Below are 21,783 nucleotides of genomic sequence, written 5' to 3'. Positions count from 1 at the left end.
TGCTTTCCCACTTGTTCAGCTGCATGCAATAAATCCTGCAATTCTTTGTTCTCTGCACATTCTGAATTTGGAAACATTTTCTGTTTAAGCAGTGACATAAGATACTGCTGATATTTAAGCATATGAAACTGACAATTTAAAGCTCTTACAGCCAAGGTAGCAGAAGTATAAATCTTTTTCCCCCATCAGTCCAGGGCCCTTGAATCTCTATCAGAGGGAATAGGGTTTTTTGCAGTGGAAGCCTTGACCCCCTTGGGACCCTGAGAAATAGTTTCTGGGTCAGCAGCAGGGTTTTTGTAAAGAAATTTATGAGAATCCGGAACCCTGTAGTATCTGTTTGGCTTTACAGGAGCTGGTGGTAAAGAGTCAGGAGATAGACCAGACTCTGTAAAAACATTATCTACAATGTCTAAAACGGGAGGAATAGGAAGGAGCCTGTGCTGGGGTAATAAAAGGAAGTCTCTGAGTCTTTTCTTGGATTCAGAGTAATCTTGGCTCTCCCAATGGAATTGCTCCCTCATAGTATGCAGGGGCTCCCCAAAAGAATAATCTTCAGGAGGAGAGGCTGAAGGGATAGATTCTTCTGCATCAGAATCCTCATAGGGAGGAAGGGAATATTCATGTTCAGAAGAGGAATCAGAGGAAATGGTAACCTGATCTGAAGATTCATATTCTATCTCTTGCCTAGGCCTCTTATCAGGAGGGGGATGGGAACCCCTGATCAAAGTAATTAGGTCTTCGGCTATTTTAAGCATCTGTTTTTTAGGCATGGAAGTCTGTCCTGGAGAATGCTGTACTTGTTTCTTTATCCTTAGAGCTGCTTTAGTCTTTGCCTTTGAAGCTGAAGTCGGCTTTACATATAACTGTGTAGTCCTGAATACACCCTCAGAAGCCGATGCCTGCTCAGCAGCTCCGGACCTATCTGAGGGAATAGTTTCCGAGTGTCCAATACCTTGAGTTTCCAGCGGCCTAGTTGGCTCCACGTGGGAGTCGGAAGCGGCCTGTGGCTCTGAGGTAGCGGGTGTCAGGGGCTGCGAAAGCGCCTCACTGAGAACTGGCGAACCGGCAACAGGCCTAGCGGAAGCCTCGTCATCGGTTTTGGACCTCTGATGCCTGTCCTTTTCTTTTTCTTTGCATTTTTTATAAACTCCGGTCGTCGGCTGTTCCGACGGCATTATATAATTGAATCTTCGGCCAAAATAATGAAATGCAAAATCGTTCCGACGCTTAATAATGCGCTGGTTAAATTTAGCACAAAACCGACAGCTAGCAACGTCTTGGTCAAGGCCTAGGCAAGGAATACAGTAAGAATGAAAATCCTTATGAGGTATTTGCTTCCCACAAGAAATACAATTATTAACTTTTTCTGACATCGATCTGGAGCAAGAAAAAAGTTTCCCCAATGGGGTACTTAGCTTTAATGAAGACTTTGGATCTGAAATTCGTTTTTGAAAATCTCAGGAGTCGGCTGACCGGCACTTGCGAACTGCTTTTGCTTCGGGCACTGCGCGGCAAGAAAGACTGAAGAAAATGGCGTCGGCTGCATCTTTTATACCCCTGGTGCACTGACGTCAGGGAGGAGGTGACAGCAACTGACGCCGGACCTAGACTTTGGAACTTCAGCCTGCCAGCAGGATAACCCAGTTGTAATGACTGCAACAGTGAAACACGATGAACATCCCTAATTCCAACCAGAATCCTACTGATAATCCTAACGCTGAACATGAAACGCACACCTTATACTATCCCTACCAGTGTTACTAAACCCAACACTAAAAAAGACACACACATCATATACTAGATCTATCCCTAACCATAAAACACACACACATGCACACACATGCACACACACACCTTACACTATATCCCTATTCCTAACCCTAAAGCTAACTCCGGTACTACCATAGACACATATATACAGTCACACTCAGAATGCCAAAAATGTCAATTTTGTAGATTTCTTTTTCTGAGTGTATTGGCATTTAAAAGCATTTGCAATTCCAACCCAAGAGATTCTGGGTCAGAATTGCTCCTTTTAACAGAGAGAGCTTTGTTCTGCTGACAGGGACGCTAATATAATCAATACCGTAATTTACCATTAAATTGGAAAAGTCACTTTAAAATCATATCATTATAACTGGTCTTCTAAAGAATTTCTGTAAATTACAATACATTATCCCAACAAATACGGTGGAAAGTATTACTATAAACTGCAATAATATGCATTATATGAAATACTTTAAAAACTGGGCAAAATGCATTTTACAGATAAGCAACAATTGAGTGATTATTTTAACAAGATATTATACATTAATCTAAAAGCATCCTTCATTCCTTCTAGCAGTCAGACAAGTCAAAATATGTTCATTTTTTATGGTCTCCAAACATAGTTGGAATCTCTATTAATAAATATAAAACTCAAAGAATAAATGGGAGATATGATTCTCTGTAATTAAAAAAATTTAAGCATGTCAGTTATAAGAGTAATTATATAATGGATAGAGGGCAGAACTTTTGCATAAACCTTTTTGCAATTTAAAATGATTCTTAATTTAACCCAGTTATAATTACTGTGATACTGGCTAACTATTTTTGCATTTTGTACTAGGGAGGTTGATTCCTGTTTAGAGCAGGGTGACAGGAAATGCGAAGTAACTGCTTCACATTTGTAAAGTATTTTAGTAGACCATGTGTGTTGTGATTTAGTACTTAATGTTTTCACCATGATGCATACCACCTAATACTATTTACAATGAATAATTACATAATCATATATATACAACAGCGTGTGTGTGTGCGTATGTGTATCTGCGGATACAAAAGTTCATGTTTGCTGGCTTTACTTCCCACACTGCAAAATATTGGAAATTACTCAACTGTACTGGCAGGGCACTTAGGGATGGAATTCCGAAGAATTTATACTTGGTGGAGCAATTCCAAGTAAGGACTTGATGTTCCTCATTCCATAACAAATGTATACCCTCCCTCCCTTGAACCTTTGATCAGTATAAACTGGAGATGCACTCCATTTTATTTATCTTCATATCCTTTGCTCACTGTACCTAACAGAGTTTCCGAAGGTAACACGGACATTGCTGACAGTTTTACTTGTATGTTGTCTACAAAACTATATGGGAATGCTTCAATGCCTGTAATATTACACAAGACATACAAGTGAAGCACTCTTCAGTGCCAAAGTTGTGGTTCTCTATCCCACACGGTGGATTCTAGATATGCACAGTAGCAATTACTATATTTTCTGTCATCCGATATATGTGGCAATCAAGTACAAATAGGTTACTTTAAACATCATTAGATACAGTGTGCAGCTTGCTGCCCCTCAGCCATAGCACTGTACACGACACAAGTGCACATCATTTCCCTGTAATGCATGACATATTTCCTACATCATGCAGATGGTGTACTGTGTGGCTGTATTATATGCATGCGCTGTGCTGCCAGACAGCTTTATGCTGCGCAATGGACTTTGCAGTGGCTTGGGATGTGTTGGACTAAGCCACAAAGTGATAATGTGACTCATTATTATAAAATGTTTGTGAATTACACAGACCAATCCTATAGAAAGGCAAGACGTTTCAAGCAGTGTTCCTGATCGATTACCAGCATCTATGAAAAGTCTACCCTTGTGCTATACCATTCTTGGACAGCATGCCACAGTAAAGGGATCAGGGTAGCAACTAACACCATTTTATCCCCTTCTTTAGTGATTACTGCCTTTTTATTTTAACTATGAATGACACAAGCCCCCTATCACCTTCCACCCTAAGACCCTCAAGAATCTTCCAGCCTTAAAACGAGCATAATTACAAATGAGCTGACAAACCTTCTTCCAGAACACAGACCCTACCAACCACACTACTCACCAGGCATAATAAATATTTTCCAGAGTAACCCAGCCACTTTGATAAATGCACAATAAATGGTTCACAAATTAGCTTACAGCCTTATTCAAGATTAAGAAATTATCTAAGAGATGAAGCCTGACTCAAAATGGAAAAACTATCCATCTCCTGAAACCAGGCTTAAATTTATAAACCTTAGCATCCTGGACAAAAAGCCGTTAAAGGGCATAAAACTAGCTTCATACACTACATTCAAAATTCACTAATACATACCCAGAAAAACTTTGCAAAATACTGGAAATTACTCAGCTGTACTGGCAGGGAAATTAGGGATGGAATTCCAATTTATACTTGATGGAGTAATTCCAAGTAAGGACTTGATGTCCCTCATTCCATAACAAATGTATACCTCCCTACTTTGAACCTTTGTTACATGTAAACTGGAGAGGCACTCCACTTTACTTATCATCTTATCATTGCAAATAGCATTAGGTGACACGCAACTCAGGACATGCTCCAGATCACAACCTTCAATATAAAGACTCCACTCCAACATTCTCTGGAAATCCTGCACCAATAAATTTCCTTAATCAAGTCTTTACCCTACTCTCTCTCCTAACATAGCACACAGATACCACAGTCCTAAAAAGCTAACCCCCAATTCACACCATTCTATTTCACAAAAAATAATGACCAAACAAAATGAGGAATGCAAAAAAGTAACACCTCCAGACACAAGGCAGAAATAAAATATAAAATGGCACTTTAACAGGAATAAAAATAACAAAAGGTAAGCGCTTTCGCACCATAAAGTGCTTCTTCAGACCATACTGCTACAAAACAGATGAAACAAACATATAGGTAACAAGAAACATATCAATCAATAGCAATAAATGTCTAATAAAGCACAGCGAATCAGCTAACAATGGTAATTAAAAGTGTCATCTGAACATTTCCCTGGACTTCAATGCTGGTTTTAAACAAACCTTGCCATTAAGCCAGGCATTTTATCAGCCTGCAGACTGATGATCCAGCGTAATTCCCTATTCTCAGTATAATTCTTGAAATCACCTATGCACAAACCTAGTTCAACCTTTTCAATAGCCATAAAATTAAAAAGATGTAAACAGTCCAACTCAGTAACATGTATAGCCAGGGCATTCCTAACATCGCCCTTACAAATATTATAAAGGCTCTTTCTTATTCTTTCAAAACAGGTGATTGGTCTTGCCCACATAGAAACAGCTACATGATTTACAAACAAACACATTGAGAAATGTATTGACAAAATCCCAGCAAATGCCCCCAAGTGCAGATGGATTCTGCCATGGTTGTTTGCTGTACTATACAAAAATAATGTACTTCTAAATCTTTCACAATACCTTCTCTGTGGAAGCAAGCAATGATAAAACTCCATACCTACGTAACCCGAACCTGAAAGCACCAAAGATGACAGGATAATGTCATACCTACCCCACCCTAGGGAAAATCTTAAAAAAAAAAAAAAAGTCATCGTCCAAGCTGTAGAATACAACCAAAAAATACAGCATCCTTTCACCACACCAGCATGGCTTCAAGACTGGCTGTCATTGATGTTATTCTCATGATCATGGAACTGTAGAGGGGATTTCCCCTGGTTACTATGAATATCACCTCAGGTCGCCCCTGAAAAGATGAGACTCACCTAGCCGGACTAACCTGGTCAACAAAGAATGACTGATTAACTGAATGAATAGATTCATAGGTGTGTACTAGGCTAATGGCCCTGGAGCCTTTACAAGCCTAGCCCATAGGATTACCCTGGCATCATGCCACCCGAACTTAGTTCACAGTGCCTCTGTCGTGTAGACCCACTGGAGTGATCTCCAGGGTGAATTTTCTATTTTCCATCCACTCATCAAGATTTCTCTTGAAGAGGGCCAGTGAGGTGCTCTGTTTGACATGTATGGGAAGTCTATTCCATGAATGAATGAATGAATAAATAAATAAATAACACAATATTCACAAAATGTTTGGCTTAGAACAAGTACAACAATCATTTTTTCAGTATGACAAATGCAAAAACTTTACTGAACATAAAGATATTGTGCCATTTAAGCATTAGTCTTAAAACTCTACACATTTCCATGCAAAAGTACGCTTTTTCAATCTTTTTAGAAACAGCTGCAGGAAAAAAAATGGCAAAATGAAAATGTTCACATTAAAATTTATGAAATGGATGCTCCTCTACCTCATGAAGCCAGGAATATAAACTAAAGATATATTATAGCACAGTACCATTTTCTGGCTTCCCCACAGCCGTCCATCAGCAGTTCTCAAGGACTATCCTTGTCCACTGGGTCTACTGAACCTGACTTTTATACCCTCAGACTCCCTAGACCCACATTTTTTGGGTCTGGTGAGTAGATCAAGGCATCCTGAATTAGCAGAGGGGGTTGCCTTCCCCTAAAGACATACTCTCTCAGCACAGCTATTCTTCCCTCCATAGTTCATGCAAAGAAACACAAGGAAGAGCACCTCAACTTTATCCACATACATTTCATTTTCTCCTATATAACCTGAAAAAATACCAGCATCTATTAGAAAAAGCTTTGTTTCTGCAAGAACAACCCCTTCCTTAGAGTGCTGACAAATACAGCATTTCTGCAGAGGCCACTTAGTCATCACTCAAAGAAATAATGAAATAAAAATGTCTCTGCAAACACCATAAAGCACACTGTAACAGCACTCTACAGAAGTGGGAAAAAACACCCTAGTTCAGTGAATTAGATGTCCTAAGTTTGATTAGTGAAATGGGCACTGGAGAATCTGAGGAGGAGGAGAGGAAGATCTGATCAGCCAGTGTCAGCTCTTCTTCCTCAAGATATGCATGTGTGCGTGTGCATCTGTAGTCATGGCATTTAAAAGTGAAGATGGGTAGATGCATCCGTGACTGCAGACAAGCTGCTAAACATATTGGTGAGGACCAGCAGCTGACATCTTGTGCTGTGATGCAATGATTTATGTGCTCCATCCCAGTAATGTACATTTATGTGCTCCATCCCAGTAATGTACTCCCTCCCTGAACATGAACTAAAATTCTTTCTCTATCAACATATGACACCTTTACTCCCATCTCTTGCCCTTCAAGGTGATGGTGACCTCATTAGGAGATACCGAAAGGCACTCTTTTCTATTTAGGTCCCTCTCTATCAACACATATATGACAGGAACTTGGTACCCCTAGACAGAAGATACAAAATAAGTCGAATCAGTATAAAAACAATGACAATCAACAGTGGTTGTAGGGGGCAAAAAAAAAAAAGTAATAAAAATGTATCACAATACCTGACTCAATGTAGAAATGCATGCTCAAATGCCCAGACATACAAACAATCCCTAGCTGTTGCAATTCTGAAATGCAAAGCAGACATCCTGAATAACACTTCACTTAAGCTGCTTAACTTTCAAAACTTCACAAATGGTTTTATCAGAATAGTACAAGTAAGTTAATGCCTCAACTACAAACTTATGCAACAGGAAGCACAAAATGGACAACAAATAATAGTCTTTCTGAGCTGAAGATGACAGCAACCAAACGTTCTAACAGTGGATGGTGTTTTATTTTTTCATTTTTTTGTGTAATAAACCTATGTAATACACATGCTGAATTCTACATCTGTTATCAAGATGACAGTTACCTGCAGCAGTTTCATTGCTTTCTGCATATGTTCTGGTCGTTTATACTCCACAAAGCCATAACCCATGGACAGCAAGGCACCTGCACAAAGATAATGTTCAAAAAAATTCAGAAAACATTTATCTTCTAGTCTATTTTCTTACAGCCAGGATCATTAGTCACTGCAAAATGATCTAGAACATTATAAAAGGTGTTTTAGAGTTCCAAATGCAGTTAGCTCACTGACCACAATAACTGTTTTCAAAATTAATTAGAATATGAGGTAGAGCAAATGGCACTCTCTAAAAAAATAATTAAATGTGCACTGGCATTATTCACCAGCTATCACCATTTTTAATAGAAATGGCAGAATCCAAAATCTGTCTGTAAACTAATACACATTTATTAAAAAAATAGATACATTATTGTCAGTTTCTGTATGAAGGAGACCTTCTGTCAAAGTCAAATGAATGGAATTTCTTCTCCAACAATCAGTATTTTACATTTTTTGTGAAAGTTCATAAACTCAAGAACAGACAAGCCTCCTATGATAATATTTGCTATGATGTAATACACTGACTATATAAAATTTCCCCATCCTATGCACCTGCCAGTTCAACCCCATTGCTGCTAAAAAGCACTCACCAACCAATCAAAAACAAACAGCTGCATACACATGGCTAAAACATAAGGCCATCCTTGCCAGATGTTGAGGGAATCTAGTAGTCCAGAACAGATAGATACAGTATCACTGCATTACCCAAATTTAAATATAGTACAAATACCATAGACTTGTATGGGACCAGTGTGAGGATACTCCAGACACACTGAGAAGAATCTAACTTCAATTTCCCACTTTTCTACCCAGAACCTAAAAACCAGGGAGAAAAGATTTTGCATACTCTGGACATGCATACAGAGTTTGGGTACTACTTTAGTGAACTAAGACCTGTAGAACAACTGATCTATTTTTAATTCTTATGAAAGGGCAAAACAGGGGCACATTGTGTCTAAACAGACCATTTCCAGGTAGCTGTCCTTAGCTAATTTTTTTTTTGTTATTCCCACCATGGCAAATCCATTCCAGACAGTATCAAGGCACATTCAGCTAGAGCCTTGTCTTCTTTGATGGGATACTGTAAAGAAGTGGATTCTAGAAGCATTCAAAGGACAGATCCATGCTCCTCTCTACTTTCCTTTACAAAGCATTACAAACTTGATTCCTTTTCTATGTCCAGGACACACTTTGTTAGAAGCATTCTCCAGGGGCTTCTGGATTCATATCATTCCTCTTCCCAGGCTGGATAGTCTTTGGTATTCAACCCACATACCCTAGAGGTTACTGCATCAGTGGGAATGATGAACATAACACAGTTTTATTAGTGGCACTTGGCCATAGCAGTAGATGTTCATATTCCTCACTGCTGCAGTAGCCACACCCACCCTCAATTCCCCTACTCTTGTGTCTAGTTGTAGTTGAGATATAAAGCAGGATTGTGTTTGTTTTTGCTTCATATTTTTATTGTTATTGACTGTTTCAGGACTGTTAGGCTTTTCTCTTACTGTATGGGCAAGAAAGTCCTGAAGAAAGCTCACTCTGACCGATGATTTTCTTCCCTGGGATTAGCCAATCAGCAGTCACAGTGAAGGGGTGGTGGTTCCAGAGCTTACTTAAGCTGTCCGTTTGTTTCTTGGACAGAAAAACAACTCATACAGCAAATAGGCTTCTGCAGCAGTGAGAATCAAGATCAAAAGTACTCGTGTATCTTTGAGAACGTACAAGAAGCTATGTGTAGCAGAAGTAAGCATGCAGAACAGAATTTTAAGACCCACTGCGGACAAAGGGTAAAGGCAGCCACAAGAACAGGCTAATAAATACGTTTCAAGTGAGGATGCAACACAAGACAGGCCTGTCAGTTCTGTCTCTACGCAGAGTGCAAAAAAACATCAATACTTGATAAAGGTGAGCAGTATGACGGCTTTTTGGCAACAAAACTATAAGGGTATATATAAGGCCGTTTGACAGTAACCTTAGAGGCAAATCCTAAAAGTATCTGAAAATGAAAGTTATGTACTTACTGTAAAGACAGATCCATGTTGTCTGTTTTTTATCCAGTTCAATTGTGGGTTGTCAAATCTGACCTTAGGACCGCCTAGGAAGAGCTTGCTTCAGGGATCTGGCACCTCCCTGTGCTCCACCTTGTCAACTCGGATCAAGTTTGCCCTACTTAGAAATCCTAATTACTTTTATAAGCAATAAAATTAACTTGGCTCAACTAGCAAATCATCCTGTAGCAAACAGTACGTACATTTTAAGGAAATGTAAGAGATGCCTAGTTCATCCTACTCAGTCCTGAGAAATACAAATGACAATTTGGAGGGGACTGGAGGGTGGGATGCTGAACAGGACAAAAACAGACAACAGAGATTTATTGTTATGGTAGTACATAACTTTCATATCGACTGTTGCCTATTTTTGTCCAATTCAACTATGTTACAGATTACCAAGCACCAAGGCCTGGGTGGACTCATGGAAGGATATTCCTGAGAATGGTCGAGCCAAAGGATGAACAAGACTCTGGACTGTTAATCCGATTTGTAATGAGAAATAAAGGTATGAACTGTAGACCAAGTAGCTGCTGCACAGATATCATCTATAGGATGTCGGCTTGCAAATGCAGCCACCATTCTGGTTGAATGTGCTTTTGGTTTAGATTGCAAAACCAAGCCTTTTGTCATATATACAAAGAAGGTATGAAAGCCATCTGAACAATGAAACAGTGGAAACTAACTTCCCCATTTTATGTTTTGAGAAAGCAAAAAGCAATTGGTCCAAATTCCTGGATGGCCTTGACCTGTGAAGGTAGAATCGCAAATGACAATGCATGTAAAATGTATTCACCTTTATGAAAAAAATTTTGGAAAGAAAATTGGTAAATGAATAGATTGGTTTAAGATAGATTCGGACGCCACCTTTGGTAGAAAAGAAGCATTGGCTCTTAAAGAAACTTGATCCTTGTGAAAAAACAGACAGGGTGGTTCAGAAGGGCATGTATTTCAGAAATCCTTCTGGCTGGTCAATGCTACTAGAAAGACAGTTTTCCACTTACAAAATTTGATGTCTACTGATGCTGGGGTTCAATGCCTGTAACATAATGGCAATGTCCCAAGGAGACACTGGGTCTCAAAGGTGGCCTAAGAAGAAAAAGTACCCTTTAAGAATACTTTTGATATTTTTAAGGAGGCTATGAAGGAATTATCCAAGCCTACATGGAAACTGGAAATGGCCACTAACTGTACCTTGATCGTCATAGGTTCATAGGTTAGTATTAAGCTAACTGCCCTTGCGAGCCATTTTAAGCCTAGCCAATTATCCCTTGTGAGACTTGAACCCTGCACCTTGTGTTTGTAAGACAAACACCTTAATCATTAGGCCACCCTCCCAACCCAAATCTTGGAATAGCTGGAACCAGACTGAAATAACTCTGAGAGAAACTGTGGAATGGTAGGAACTGGAGAGGAGCATGGGTCTAGACATTTAGAAAATGCTCAGATAGAAACCTTCTTCTGCATGCCACAATAAATCTCAGTAGTAAAGTTTTTCTAGGAAGCTGCGAGAATGCATACTACTGAAGGGGAAAGTTGGTCATCTCTGGGTAATGCTAAAATTGGAGGAACCATGTGGTTAGCTTTATGGATTTCTGATCCAGAGAAGGTAATATGGAAGGGTGAGAAAGGAGGTCTAGAAAGTGGTCCAGCATTCAGGATGGATGAACTAGTAGAGGCCAAAGGAAAGGAAACCACGTTTGTTGAGGTCAAAAGGGCACTATTATTACCCTGGCTTTGCACATCCTTGCATTCTGTACAACTTTATTCATGATGGAAGAGGAGGGAAGGCATACATGATACCCTGAGGCAATGATGGACAATAGCATCCATCAGTGAATGTCCCTGTGAAAGAACAAGGACAAAATAACTGCTGAACTTCTTGTGATAGGAGGTAAAAAAATGTCAGCAAGGTTGCCCCCCATGACTGAACAGCAGCCACTGTTGAGCTTAAGGACCACTCATGAGGCATCATAATATGTCTACTCAATTTGTCCACCAGAGCATTGCTACTCCCTAGGGTGTGTATTGCTTTGAGAAATCATTGTGAAGACATTGCCTAGTGCATACCCTCATGCTTCTCAACATAATGGGCAGGAGCGTGTTCCTCCTTGTTTGTTTACATATCAGTCTACCCACATAATGTCTGTCTCAATAGCTGCCACACAGCTGGGGAAAGCATCCTGGAAGGCCTGCAACACTAGGAGGACTGTTCTCATCCAGAACATTGTTGTGGAGCTTTGTCACTGTCTGTTAGCAGGACCCTTTAGACAGTTTCCTCCACCTCCCAACCCCCACTCCAAGACAGAAGCATCAGTTGTCGCTATTGCCGCAGGGGGATCCATCATGAAGGGAAGCCCTTGGGTCAATGATGGGGATACTATCATCAAGATATGGTTTCTGCAAGTTGGAGTGATTCGTATCTTTGAATGAAGTTGATTGTGAGCCTATGACCATTGCCCTGCTAAGGTCCACTGAAGCTCTCTCATGTGATATCTCACCAACAGAAACAGAATGGTCGAAGCCTTTAATCCTAGCATCCAAAGTATTAGTCTGGCTTAGAGAATAATGTCTCAAGAGATGAAGATGCTCATTGGATGCAAAACACCCTGCGAGGAGGAAAGTTGGCTTTTTCAGAAATTGTATCTATCTGGTATCTGATAAATTCTACAGTTTGAGTTGGACTGAATTTACTTTTTTACATGTTGATGGTAATGCCCAATTCCTGAAGCAATCGGAGCAAGAGGTCACTGTGTTAACACAATGTTAAATTTGAGGTAGCTGTTAGGAGCCAATCATCCAAATATGGGAATACCTGGGTCACTGGTGGTCACAGCCATGCTGCTACTATTGGCATCATCTAGGTGAACACCTTGGGGGCTATGATGAGGCCAAAGGGCAGTATCCTGAACTGAACTGATAATACGCTCCCAGCCTGAAATGGAGAAATCTCAACTGTCCCTCTGTCTTTACGTGATAGTGTGCATCCTTGAGACAGACTTGAAACTACAGACCAGTTTATTTGTGACTTACAGTGGTAGGCTTGTACTAATTGTTAAAATGTGTAATTTATCATTTTTGATTGGCATTTGGTCACATGGGGGTTTGGGAAGCGTTTATATGTGCATTGGATATTCACATTCAGTGTTCTGATTATTTGGAAAATGAAAGTGCTCATCTTTTACTATTACTATTTGAATAAATCCTGCTATTTACTATATCCCTATCGGCTCCTCTGTGTTTTGTTTGCAGCTTGGAGAAGTCTCTTATACTAATTTAACTGCTAAATCTTCTAACTATCCTAAAGAAAAACACTATGAGAGGGGAGGAGTCAAAAAGTATATGAGGTCTTTTGAGGTAAAATGAAGTTGTAGGAGCCCTTGAACACACGACTGGAAACTTCCACCACAAACAAGATCTGAAGTGATTAGGTGGTGCACAGGGAGTTATGGGTATGGGAAGATCCACAGCCCCGAAGCAAGATCTTCCTTGTCAGTGCAGAGGTCAGAACACATCGGATACAACAACCTCAGTTGAATCGGATAAAGTAGACAACACTGGATTCATCATCAAATGTGGTTAATTTCCTTCAGAATACAGAAATGAAGTTGTCAATGCTAATTAAGTGTGTAAAAGTGATATTTGTTCTCTAACCTGAGTTTCTGAAAAAAATTTCCCATACTTTAGAGAAGTTCAAAGAAAGCCCATATGCTAACTCAATTAGAAGGACTAAGCTCATGAAGTTCATAAACTTTATTGCTATAGTCTCAAAACTTAAGACAGGCTAGAATACCTATGAACACTCAATCCACACAGTATAAATCACAACAGTCCTTACTTAGTAATCACAGGCTTTCTTTGACTGATATCAAGAAACTCTTAGCCTTCAGCAGTCAACTCCTTTCTCACACACAACAAAAGTAAACTCTCACTGTATGATTCAGTACTATTGTTTAATGGCTTCCCATCTCCTTCCCTTATCTTGTAACTCAACAATTCTTTCCAACCTAATTCCCATTACTTATCATTACCAGTTATTCCACTTCATAACTCTCCCTACAAATTCCATTCAATTACTCCAACTTAAAATTCCCTCATGAAATCTATTACCTACTCTCCTAAATAATCTAGGACTGTGGTAGTGAGGGTCGGAACTTTGAATGTTGGCAGTATGACTGGTATAGGGAGAGAGCTAGCCGATATGATGGACAGAAGGAAGGTTGATATACTGTGTGTGCAAGAGACCAGATGGAAGGGGAGTAAGGCTAGGAGTATCGGAGGTGGGTTCAAATTGTTTTATCATGGTGTGGATGGGAGGAGAAATGGCTTGGGAGTTAGTTTGCTAAGTGTTTTTGAGGTGAAAAGAGTGTCAGAGTGATGTTTATGAAGCTGGAAATTGATGGTGTAATGATGAATGTTGTTAGTGCATATGCTCCACAAGTTGCGTGTGCGATGGATGAGAAAGAAAAATTTTGGAGCGAGTTGGATGAAGTGATGATGACTGTACCCAAGGGTGAGAGAGTGGTGATTGGAGGAGATTTCAATGGGCATGTTGGTGAAGGGAACAGAGGGGATGAGGAAGTGATGGGTAGGTATGGTGGTAAACAAAGTAATGCATTAGGTCAAATGGTAGTGGATTTTGAGAAAAAGACGGACATGGCTGTGGTGAGTACGTATTTTAACAACAGGGAGGAGCATAGGGTGACATACAAGAGTGAAGGAAGATGCACACAGGTAGATTATATCTTATGTAGGAAGGCCAGTTTGAAGGCGATTGGAGACTGTAAAGTGGTGACCGGGGAAAGTGTAGTTAGGCAGCATAGGATGGTGGTTTGTAGGATGACGTTGGTGATCAAGAGGAGGAGGAGTGTGAAGGCAGCACCAAGGATCAAATGGTGGAAATTGAAAAAGGGTAATTGTGAGGTGGAGTTCAGGGAAGAGTTAAGAGAGGAACTGGGTGGCAGTGAAGATTTACCAAATAGCTGGGTAACTACAGCAGAGCTAGTAAGGGACATGGCTAGAAAGTTGCTTGGTATGACATCTTGACAGAGGAAGGATGACAAGGAGACATGGTGGTGGAATGAAGAAGTACAGGAGAGCATACAGAGAAAGAGGTTGGCAAAGAAGAAGTGGGACTGTCAGAGAGATGAAGAAAGTAGACAGGAGTATAAGGAGATGAGGTGCATGGCAAAGAGAGAGGTGGCGAAGGCTAAGTATAAGGCATATGAAGAGATGTATGAAAGGTTTGGACACTAAGGAGGGAGAAAAGGACCTGTACCAATTGGCAAGACAGAGGGACCGAGCTAGGAAAGATGTGTAGCAAGTAAAGGTGATAAAGGATAATGAGGGAAACATACTTACAAGCGAGGAGAGTGTGTTGAGCAGATGGAAAGAGTTCTTTGAGGGGTTGATGAATGAAGAGAATGAGAGGGAGAGAAGGTTGGATGATGTGGGGATAATGAATCATGAAGTGCAATGGATTAGCAAGGAGGAAGTAAGGATAGCTATGAAGAGGATGAAGAATGGAAAGGCTCTTAGTCCAGATGACATACCTGTGAAAGCATGGAGGTGTTTAGGTGAAACGGCAGTGGAGTTTTTAACCAGATTGTTTAATGAAATTTTGGAAAGTGAGAGGATGCCTGAGGAATGGAGAAAAATTTTTTTGGTACAGATTTTTAAGAATAAGGGTGATGTGCAGAGCTGTAGTAACTACAGAGGGATTAAATTGATCAGTCACAGCATGAAGTTATGGGAAAGAGTAGTGGAAGCTAGGTTAAGAAGGGACGTGATGATTACTGATCAGCAGTATGGTTTCATGCCGGGAAAGAGCACTACAGATGCAATGTTTGCTCTGAGAGTGTTGATGGAGTACACAGAAGGTCAGAAGGAGTTGCATTGTGTTTTTGTAGACTTAGAGAAAGCATATGACAGGGTGCCTACAGAGGAGTTGTGGTATTGTATGAGGAAGTCGGGAATGCCAGAGAAGTATGAAAGAGTGGTACAGGATATGTACGAGGGAAGCGTGACAGCGGTGAGGTCTGCGGTGGGAGTGATGGATGCGTTTAAGGTGGAGGTGGGATTACATTAAGGATCAGCTCTGAACCCTTTTCTTATTTGCAATGGTGATGGACAGGTTGACATAGACAGGAGTCCCTGTGGACTATGATGTTTGCAGATGACATTCAGATCTGTAGTGAGAGTAGGGAACAGGTGGAGGAGACCCTGGAGAGATGGATATATGCTCTAGAGAGAAGAGGAATGAAGGTCAGCAGGACTAAGACAGAATATATGTGTGTGAATGAGAGGGAGGATAGAGGAATGCTGAGGATGCAAGGAGTAGAGGTGGCGAAAGTGGATGAGTTTAAATACTCGGGATCAATAGTTCAGAGTAATGGCGAGTGTGGAAGAGAGGTGAAGAAGAGAGTACAGGCAGGATGGAGTAGATGGAGAAGAGTGTCAGGAGTGATTTGTGACAGACAAGTACCAGTAAGAGTGAAAGGGAAGGTCTACAAGAGAGTAGTGAGACCAGCTATGTTATATGGGTTGGAGACAGTGGCATTGACAAAAAGGCAGGAGTTAGAGCTGGATGTGGCAGAGTTAAAGATGTTAAGATTTGCACTGGGTGTGATGAGGGTGGACAGGATAAGGAATAAGTATACTAGAGGGTCAGCCCAGGTTGGAAGGTTTGGAGACAAAGCCAGAGAGGTAAGATTACATTAGCTTGGACATGTGCTGAGGAGGGATACTGAGTATACTGGGAAAAAGATGCTAAGGATGAAGCTACCAGGTAACGGGAAAAGAGGAAGGCCTAAGATAAGGTTTATGGATGTGGTGAGAGAGGACATGCAGGTGGTTGGTGTGACAGAGCAAGATGCAGAGGACAGGAAGAAATGGAAACAGATGATCCGGTGTGGCGACCCCTAACGGGAACAACCGAAAAAGATGATGACTCTTCTAAATAATCCTCGATTCCTTAAGAAGCTTCTAACTTTGTAGCTGTCCCATTCATTCACTATCCCTCTCTCTGTAAGTGCATGCTTAACTCTAGAGAATCTATCATCATTCTCCTTTGTGCCCCACCCTCCTCTCCTTGAATGCTATCAACCAAATGACTAACATTTCTCCTTTTGCCAAAGTATTAGAAAAGCTTTTAAAGAAAATCATAAACATATTCAAGATAAGGGCATAGCCCCTTATTAGTATGGATTCCATCAAAACTAACTTTACTTTATCAGGTACCAGACACCTCACATATTTTTAGATATATAAACAAAGTGGTCTCCACTGGAGCAATAATCACTTGCTTGAAAAAAAAAATAAGTTAGCAGACCACACACTACTACTACTGCTACCACATCCTAACAGTACTGTTTCAAGTAACACAATTAAATGGTTTAGCAATAGCAATTGCCAACACTGATCTAAGAGTACTGTGTTGCAAAACGGGGAAAAAAATAGAATGAAATACAGAAAACAAGAGAGATAGTTCAGTGAATTCAAAAAGCCATACTTTACTAAAATATTTTCATCCACTGGTGAGGGCTTTCATTTTCTAACAAGATCTTAATCAGAATGGAGAAAAATCAGTATTTTCACACTTAAAACATTAACAAGAGCCACAAAAATTACCGATCAGGAAAACTGAATCAGATGCGCACACTTGCATAAAGCCAGTAGCCCTTTAACACATACGACATGAAAACCAGCAACCAGTCAGAAATGGAATCACAAAGTGCATATCTGCATAAAGCCAGAACCAAAAGCCTTGATCAGATACAACAAGAATACAAACAAACCATGGAAAATGGAATCAGAAAAACATGGTTGCATAAAACCAATGTAGTGCACCTGTGCAAGATATCTGGAAAAAGACAAATCAATTAAGTGTTACTACAGTACAAGACTCAACTTTTGTAAATGTTCAGCACCCCCTACTTGTTAAGGTCAGTTCTTGTGCTAGGCAGTCAAATCTGCAGTACTGGCCAGCAAAGACAGTAGCAGAATAAAAAAAGCAACAGATCTGTTTCTGCCTGATGTCTATAGCGATAAGGTGTCTCTTCCTCTTGTACAGTTAGACAGTAGCTAGAATAACAAGATGTTTGTTTGTCTGCATTTAAGCCTGAAACTCAAATATATATCATTATTTAGTGACTTCTATCCTCAATGGTTTGTGCGAAAACCAAAGACTTTATGAGGACAGAACATACGATGCAAAAATATTGACATTGAGAGGCACAGCAAGGTGAGTGTAAACGCGAAGGGATTGAGTTACACTTTATTTCAGACAACTCTTGCTAAGTGCTGTACAACTTTGAAGCCCAGCAAAACAACTGGCTTTTTTTCTTTTTTTTAACTAGTACTACATAGAGCAGATAAAGCTCCATGCTCTACAAAGAATTATGATCGGGTCTCCACTCGTAACTTTTAATTATGTGTTTTTGACACAGATGCCAAGATTTACCTTTCAGGCTTTGCTTGCGGTAATTTTCTTGGCATCCATGTCTCAAACACATAATAGGTTATGGTAAATCACCCAATCAGAATAGTCTATGTTATACACATGCTACAAAGTTCCAGATTTTATGAAACACCGCACTTCTGAGTCTATTTTTGACTGACTGCTAAAAGAATAGAGACACTTGACCAACTTAAGTGCAAAAATGAGTACCACCAGTCTGATTATTTTTTCTTTTGAAGAAAAAACAGACTCATGGGCAGATGAAAACATTTTGTAAGTATCACTGTTTTTATTTACAGAATTACCTCTTTTGTGTTGTCTAGATTTACTGATAAATGGTTTTATACCTACCTCTGTAATACACCTTACCAGGTATTTTCTCTAGCTCCCTGCTTATTTCTGTAACTTTCTAATAAGGTTTACCTCTAGGCTAACAATTCATGGACACACACTTTTTTAGCATATTCATTAAAACCCTTTATGCTGACATACATCAGAGTAAAACAGAACTTGGCTGTTCATGATTTGACTCCCTAATGTAACTCCAAGACTTATACCTGTGAGCCCCATAATTATGGAAAAAAAATACAAAAACAGAAGAAAACAATAACATTTGTCATTTGCTGTTTATCTTTAAAGTTGTTTTTTGCAAGTGGAACAAACCTTCCTACACCATCCAAAGAGGGGCTGCACAGCCCTACTCCAGCTACAATACATACTAACTATAAGACTGCCGTACCTCGGAGAAAATGGAATACTCCAACATATAGCGGTCTTGGGCTTTGTATTTGTAATTTCACATTTTGGCACATTCTAGTCTAGTTATCACAGGATTCACACTAATGAGTCTTGGAATCACAAATGTTTACCTGATGCTGTTCTACTTCTAACAGTCCTACTCTTTTGACTTCTAATTACAGATGCTCCTTCAAGGAGGCTCCCCCATGCAAGTGACTATCAATGCCAAAAAAAGGGGACAAAGATGCAAGTTTTCTCACAGGGGTTGCTATGTAACTCTAAGATGAACTACTGGCTTACTGTCAATGATGTCATGGAACACTAGCAAGGCAAGTTTATATCCCAAAGATTTGGTTCAAGTCAAAATCCACTGTTAATAAGAAAAAAACTTCTCATAAGAGAAACTGAACAAGACCCTATTTACTTTACTGGCCAGACTCAGAAGGAGAGGCCATCAATCCAAGCAAAACAGTGAGAAAAGAGTAGAAACCAGAACTAACATATGCTTCACTAGCAATTTGTAAGATTTCAAAGATCATCAGGAAACTTAAGAATCCAGTCAACAGATGTGGAAAAGAGACAACTAGCAGGCTAAGAGGCAGGCAAAGGATCACTGGTGAGATTGGTCCACAAACAGAGGGTCAATTAGGGCTGCTAGTCTGGATTGTCCGAGTATCACACCATAGAAGGCTGATAGTCCACAGACAGCCACACCACAAAACATTCATACCTGCCTAGATAATGTCTCTCTCCAGCTGTCTCTTCCCTGAACTGATGGCTGTGCTGCATCTGATAAGGAAGAATGTGTTAAGACTCATTGGGGGATGATGATTAGCAACTGGGAAAGCAATCAGCACACAAGGAAAAATCGAACTGAAATGGCACAGCAAATTTCCTGAAAAAGTAGAGAGTATTCAGCATAGGAGTCTACAGATGCCTGCATGCATGCACTGCAGGCCTTACAAAAATATGGTTCAGCTTTACATACATATGCATATCTCAGACCAGACCCGATCCATACAGGAGGTGTCCACTCTGATGCAGGAGTGACTAACATACTACCAGCACAGTGACATCTCAAAAAGCCTAGTGTTTATTAAGTGAAAGTTTCAAAACATTTCCATTCAAAATCAGCTAAGGAATCCTAATGAAAGAGAACATTTAATGGCCGATGGGTGAAAGCCTCCTTGTTTGCTTTATGCATATATATATATATATATATATATATATATATATATATATATATATATATATATATATATATATACACCTTTGCTATTAAATCTTCTAAAAACCCAATTATCCAACCAGATACTCACACAAAACTAAACTCCTTGGAGTCATAATTGATGAACTGAAATTTAACCTGCACTTACTCCAATGTATAAAAAACACACACACCAGAAATTGGGGCTACTGTATCGTAATAAAAAATTTCTAACCCACAATGCTAGACTCACACTGGCACAAGCATTCTTCCTCCCATCCCTTCTATATGCCGCCCCAGTACTCACCAACATCCAAACTGCAACCCTAAAACTCCAACAAACTTACCACAAAATAGCTAAATTTATCACAAACTCTCCTTACAATGCTCATCACTGTATTGCTCTAAACTCTTTCCAATGGCTTGAGCTCCCACAGCAACTCCAACTATCTCAATTTCAAATGCTGCACAACATGCTTTAGAAACCTTCATCCTGGCCATCTGTTTCATCCTTTATCTCTACCTATACCCCACCTTGGACCCTCCACACCTCTAACCAGTGACTACTTGGCATGTACCAACCTAAGAAAACAGTTGGCAAACTACTTTATAAATATTCTATTGCCCTTGTTTGGAACAAACGTCCATTAAACATACGTACCATTACCCACTCATTACACCTTAAAAATGAACTAAAACACCATATGCTCAACTCCCAGACTTGTCCCTGCCACCACCCAACATAAACACCTTTCACTCTCCTTAAATCACTAAGTTTTTTTTCCTCACTCATCTCATTTCCCACAACTCCATGCTGGTCAGCTAATACCAATCGCTTTCTAGCAATTAAGAAGCATAATTTTCTTATGCAAATACATTGATTGCTTTGTATAAATATTGCATTTTTGTCATATCATGTAAGCTCTCTATTTTGTTTGTATTCATGCTGTATTAACAGATTTATTTTAATCTTTGTACCATCTCTCATATATGTATGTGCTTAAAAATGTTTAACTGCAATATTGTTTATCATGTAACTGTGTTTATTGGAGCTTTTCTCCTCGGGTCTCTACTGAAAATGGGCCTCAAGCCCAGTTGGACCAACCCGGTTAACAAATGTCAATAAATAAATAAATAAAAATATATCCTCATATGCAAGCAGAGACCTTTCAAACACGAAAAAAAGGAAAGCCAGTTTTGTCTATCAACATCAGTGACTGTGAGGAAAGTGAAATAAGTGGTTACAGTAATGTACCTAACAATGTCACTTGCAGATAGACATCATCATCCCAACCACTGTAATTATTAAAAAGTGGCTCAGTGCTGCCTACAGTTAAAACAGCTGCCTTTGGCAGTCACCACTGTGACCATGAGCAAAAGAGAAGAAACAATGGCCACAGTAATGTATTTTCTCCTATCATTCACACACACCCCCATGCCAATCACTAAGCATAAATAAAGAAAACAATGACTGGACTATTGCCACTGCTACAGATACTGCCCCAACCTAACAAACCACATCAGACTATTGGCATTTTGATCATGCAACTACCCTTCATTTTCATATACAGTGCATCCCCTCAAAAGACATATGTAGTTGTTCTTAAGTAGAAAAAAAATGAATGCATCAGAGCTGAGACTGTTTTGTTATCATGGCCCACATATAAAAGACGTATGCCGTTGATATTAGCTCTGTGACACTGCAAAGTAAAGCTGCTTTGAGACTATTTTGGAGTTCTTGATTAATAGTTTG

General features: G+C 39.8%; 1 protein-coding gene across 1 annotated transcript in view; it reads right to left on the bottom strand.

The window, feature by feature from the left end:
- Nucleotides 1-21,783, bottom strand: part of RBM19 (RNA binding motif protein 19) — a 1,836,515-nt gene that overhangs the window by 546,690 nt on the left and 1,268,042 nt on the right. The window contains exon 17 of the mRNA XM_044054094.1: nt 7,544-7,623. Within this exon, the coding sequence (XP_043910029.1) occupies nt 7,544-7,623 (80 nt within the window). The remainder of the gene's footprint in view (nt 1-7,543; nt 7,624-21,783) is intronic.

The sequence above is a fragment of the Protopterus annectens genome, chromosome 13.part0, assembly GCF_019279795.1.
Source record: "Protopterus annectens isolate FY-2018-M chromosome 13.part0, PAN1.0, whole genome shotgun sequence".
In the NCBI taxonomy this organism is placed as follows: Eukaryota; Metazoa; Chordata; order Ceratodontiformes; family Protopteridae; genus Protopterus; species Protopterus annectens.
This window is presented reverse-complemented; position numbering and strand designations above follow the sequence as displayed.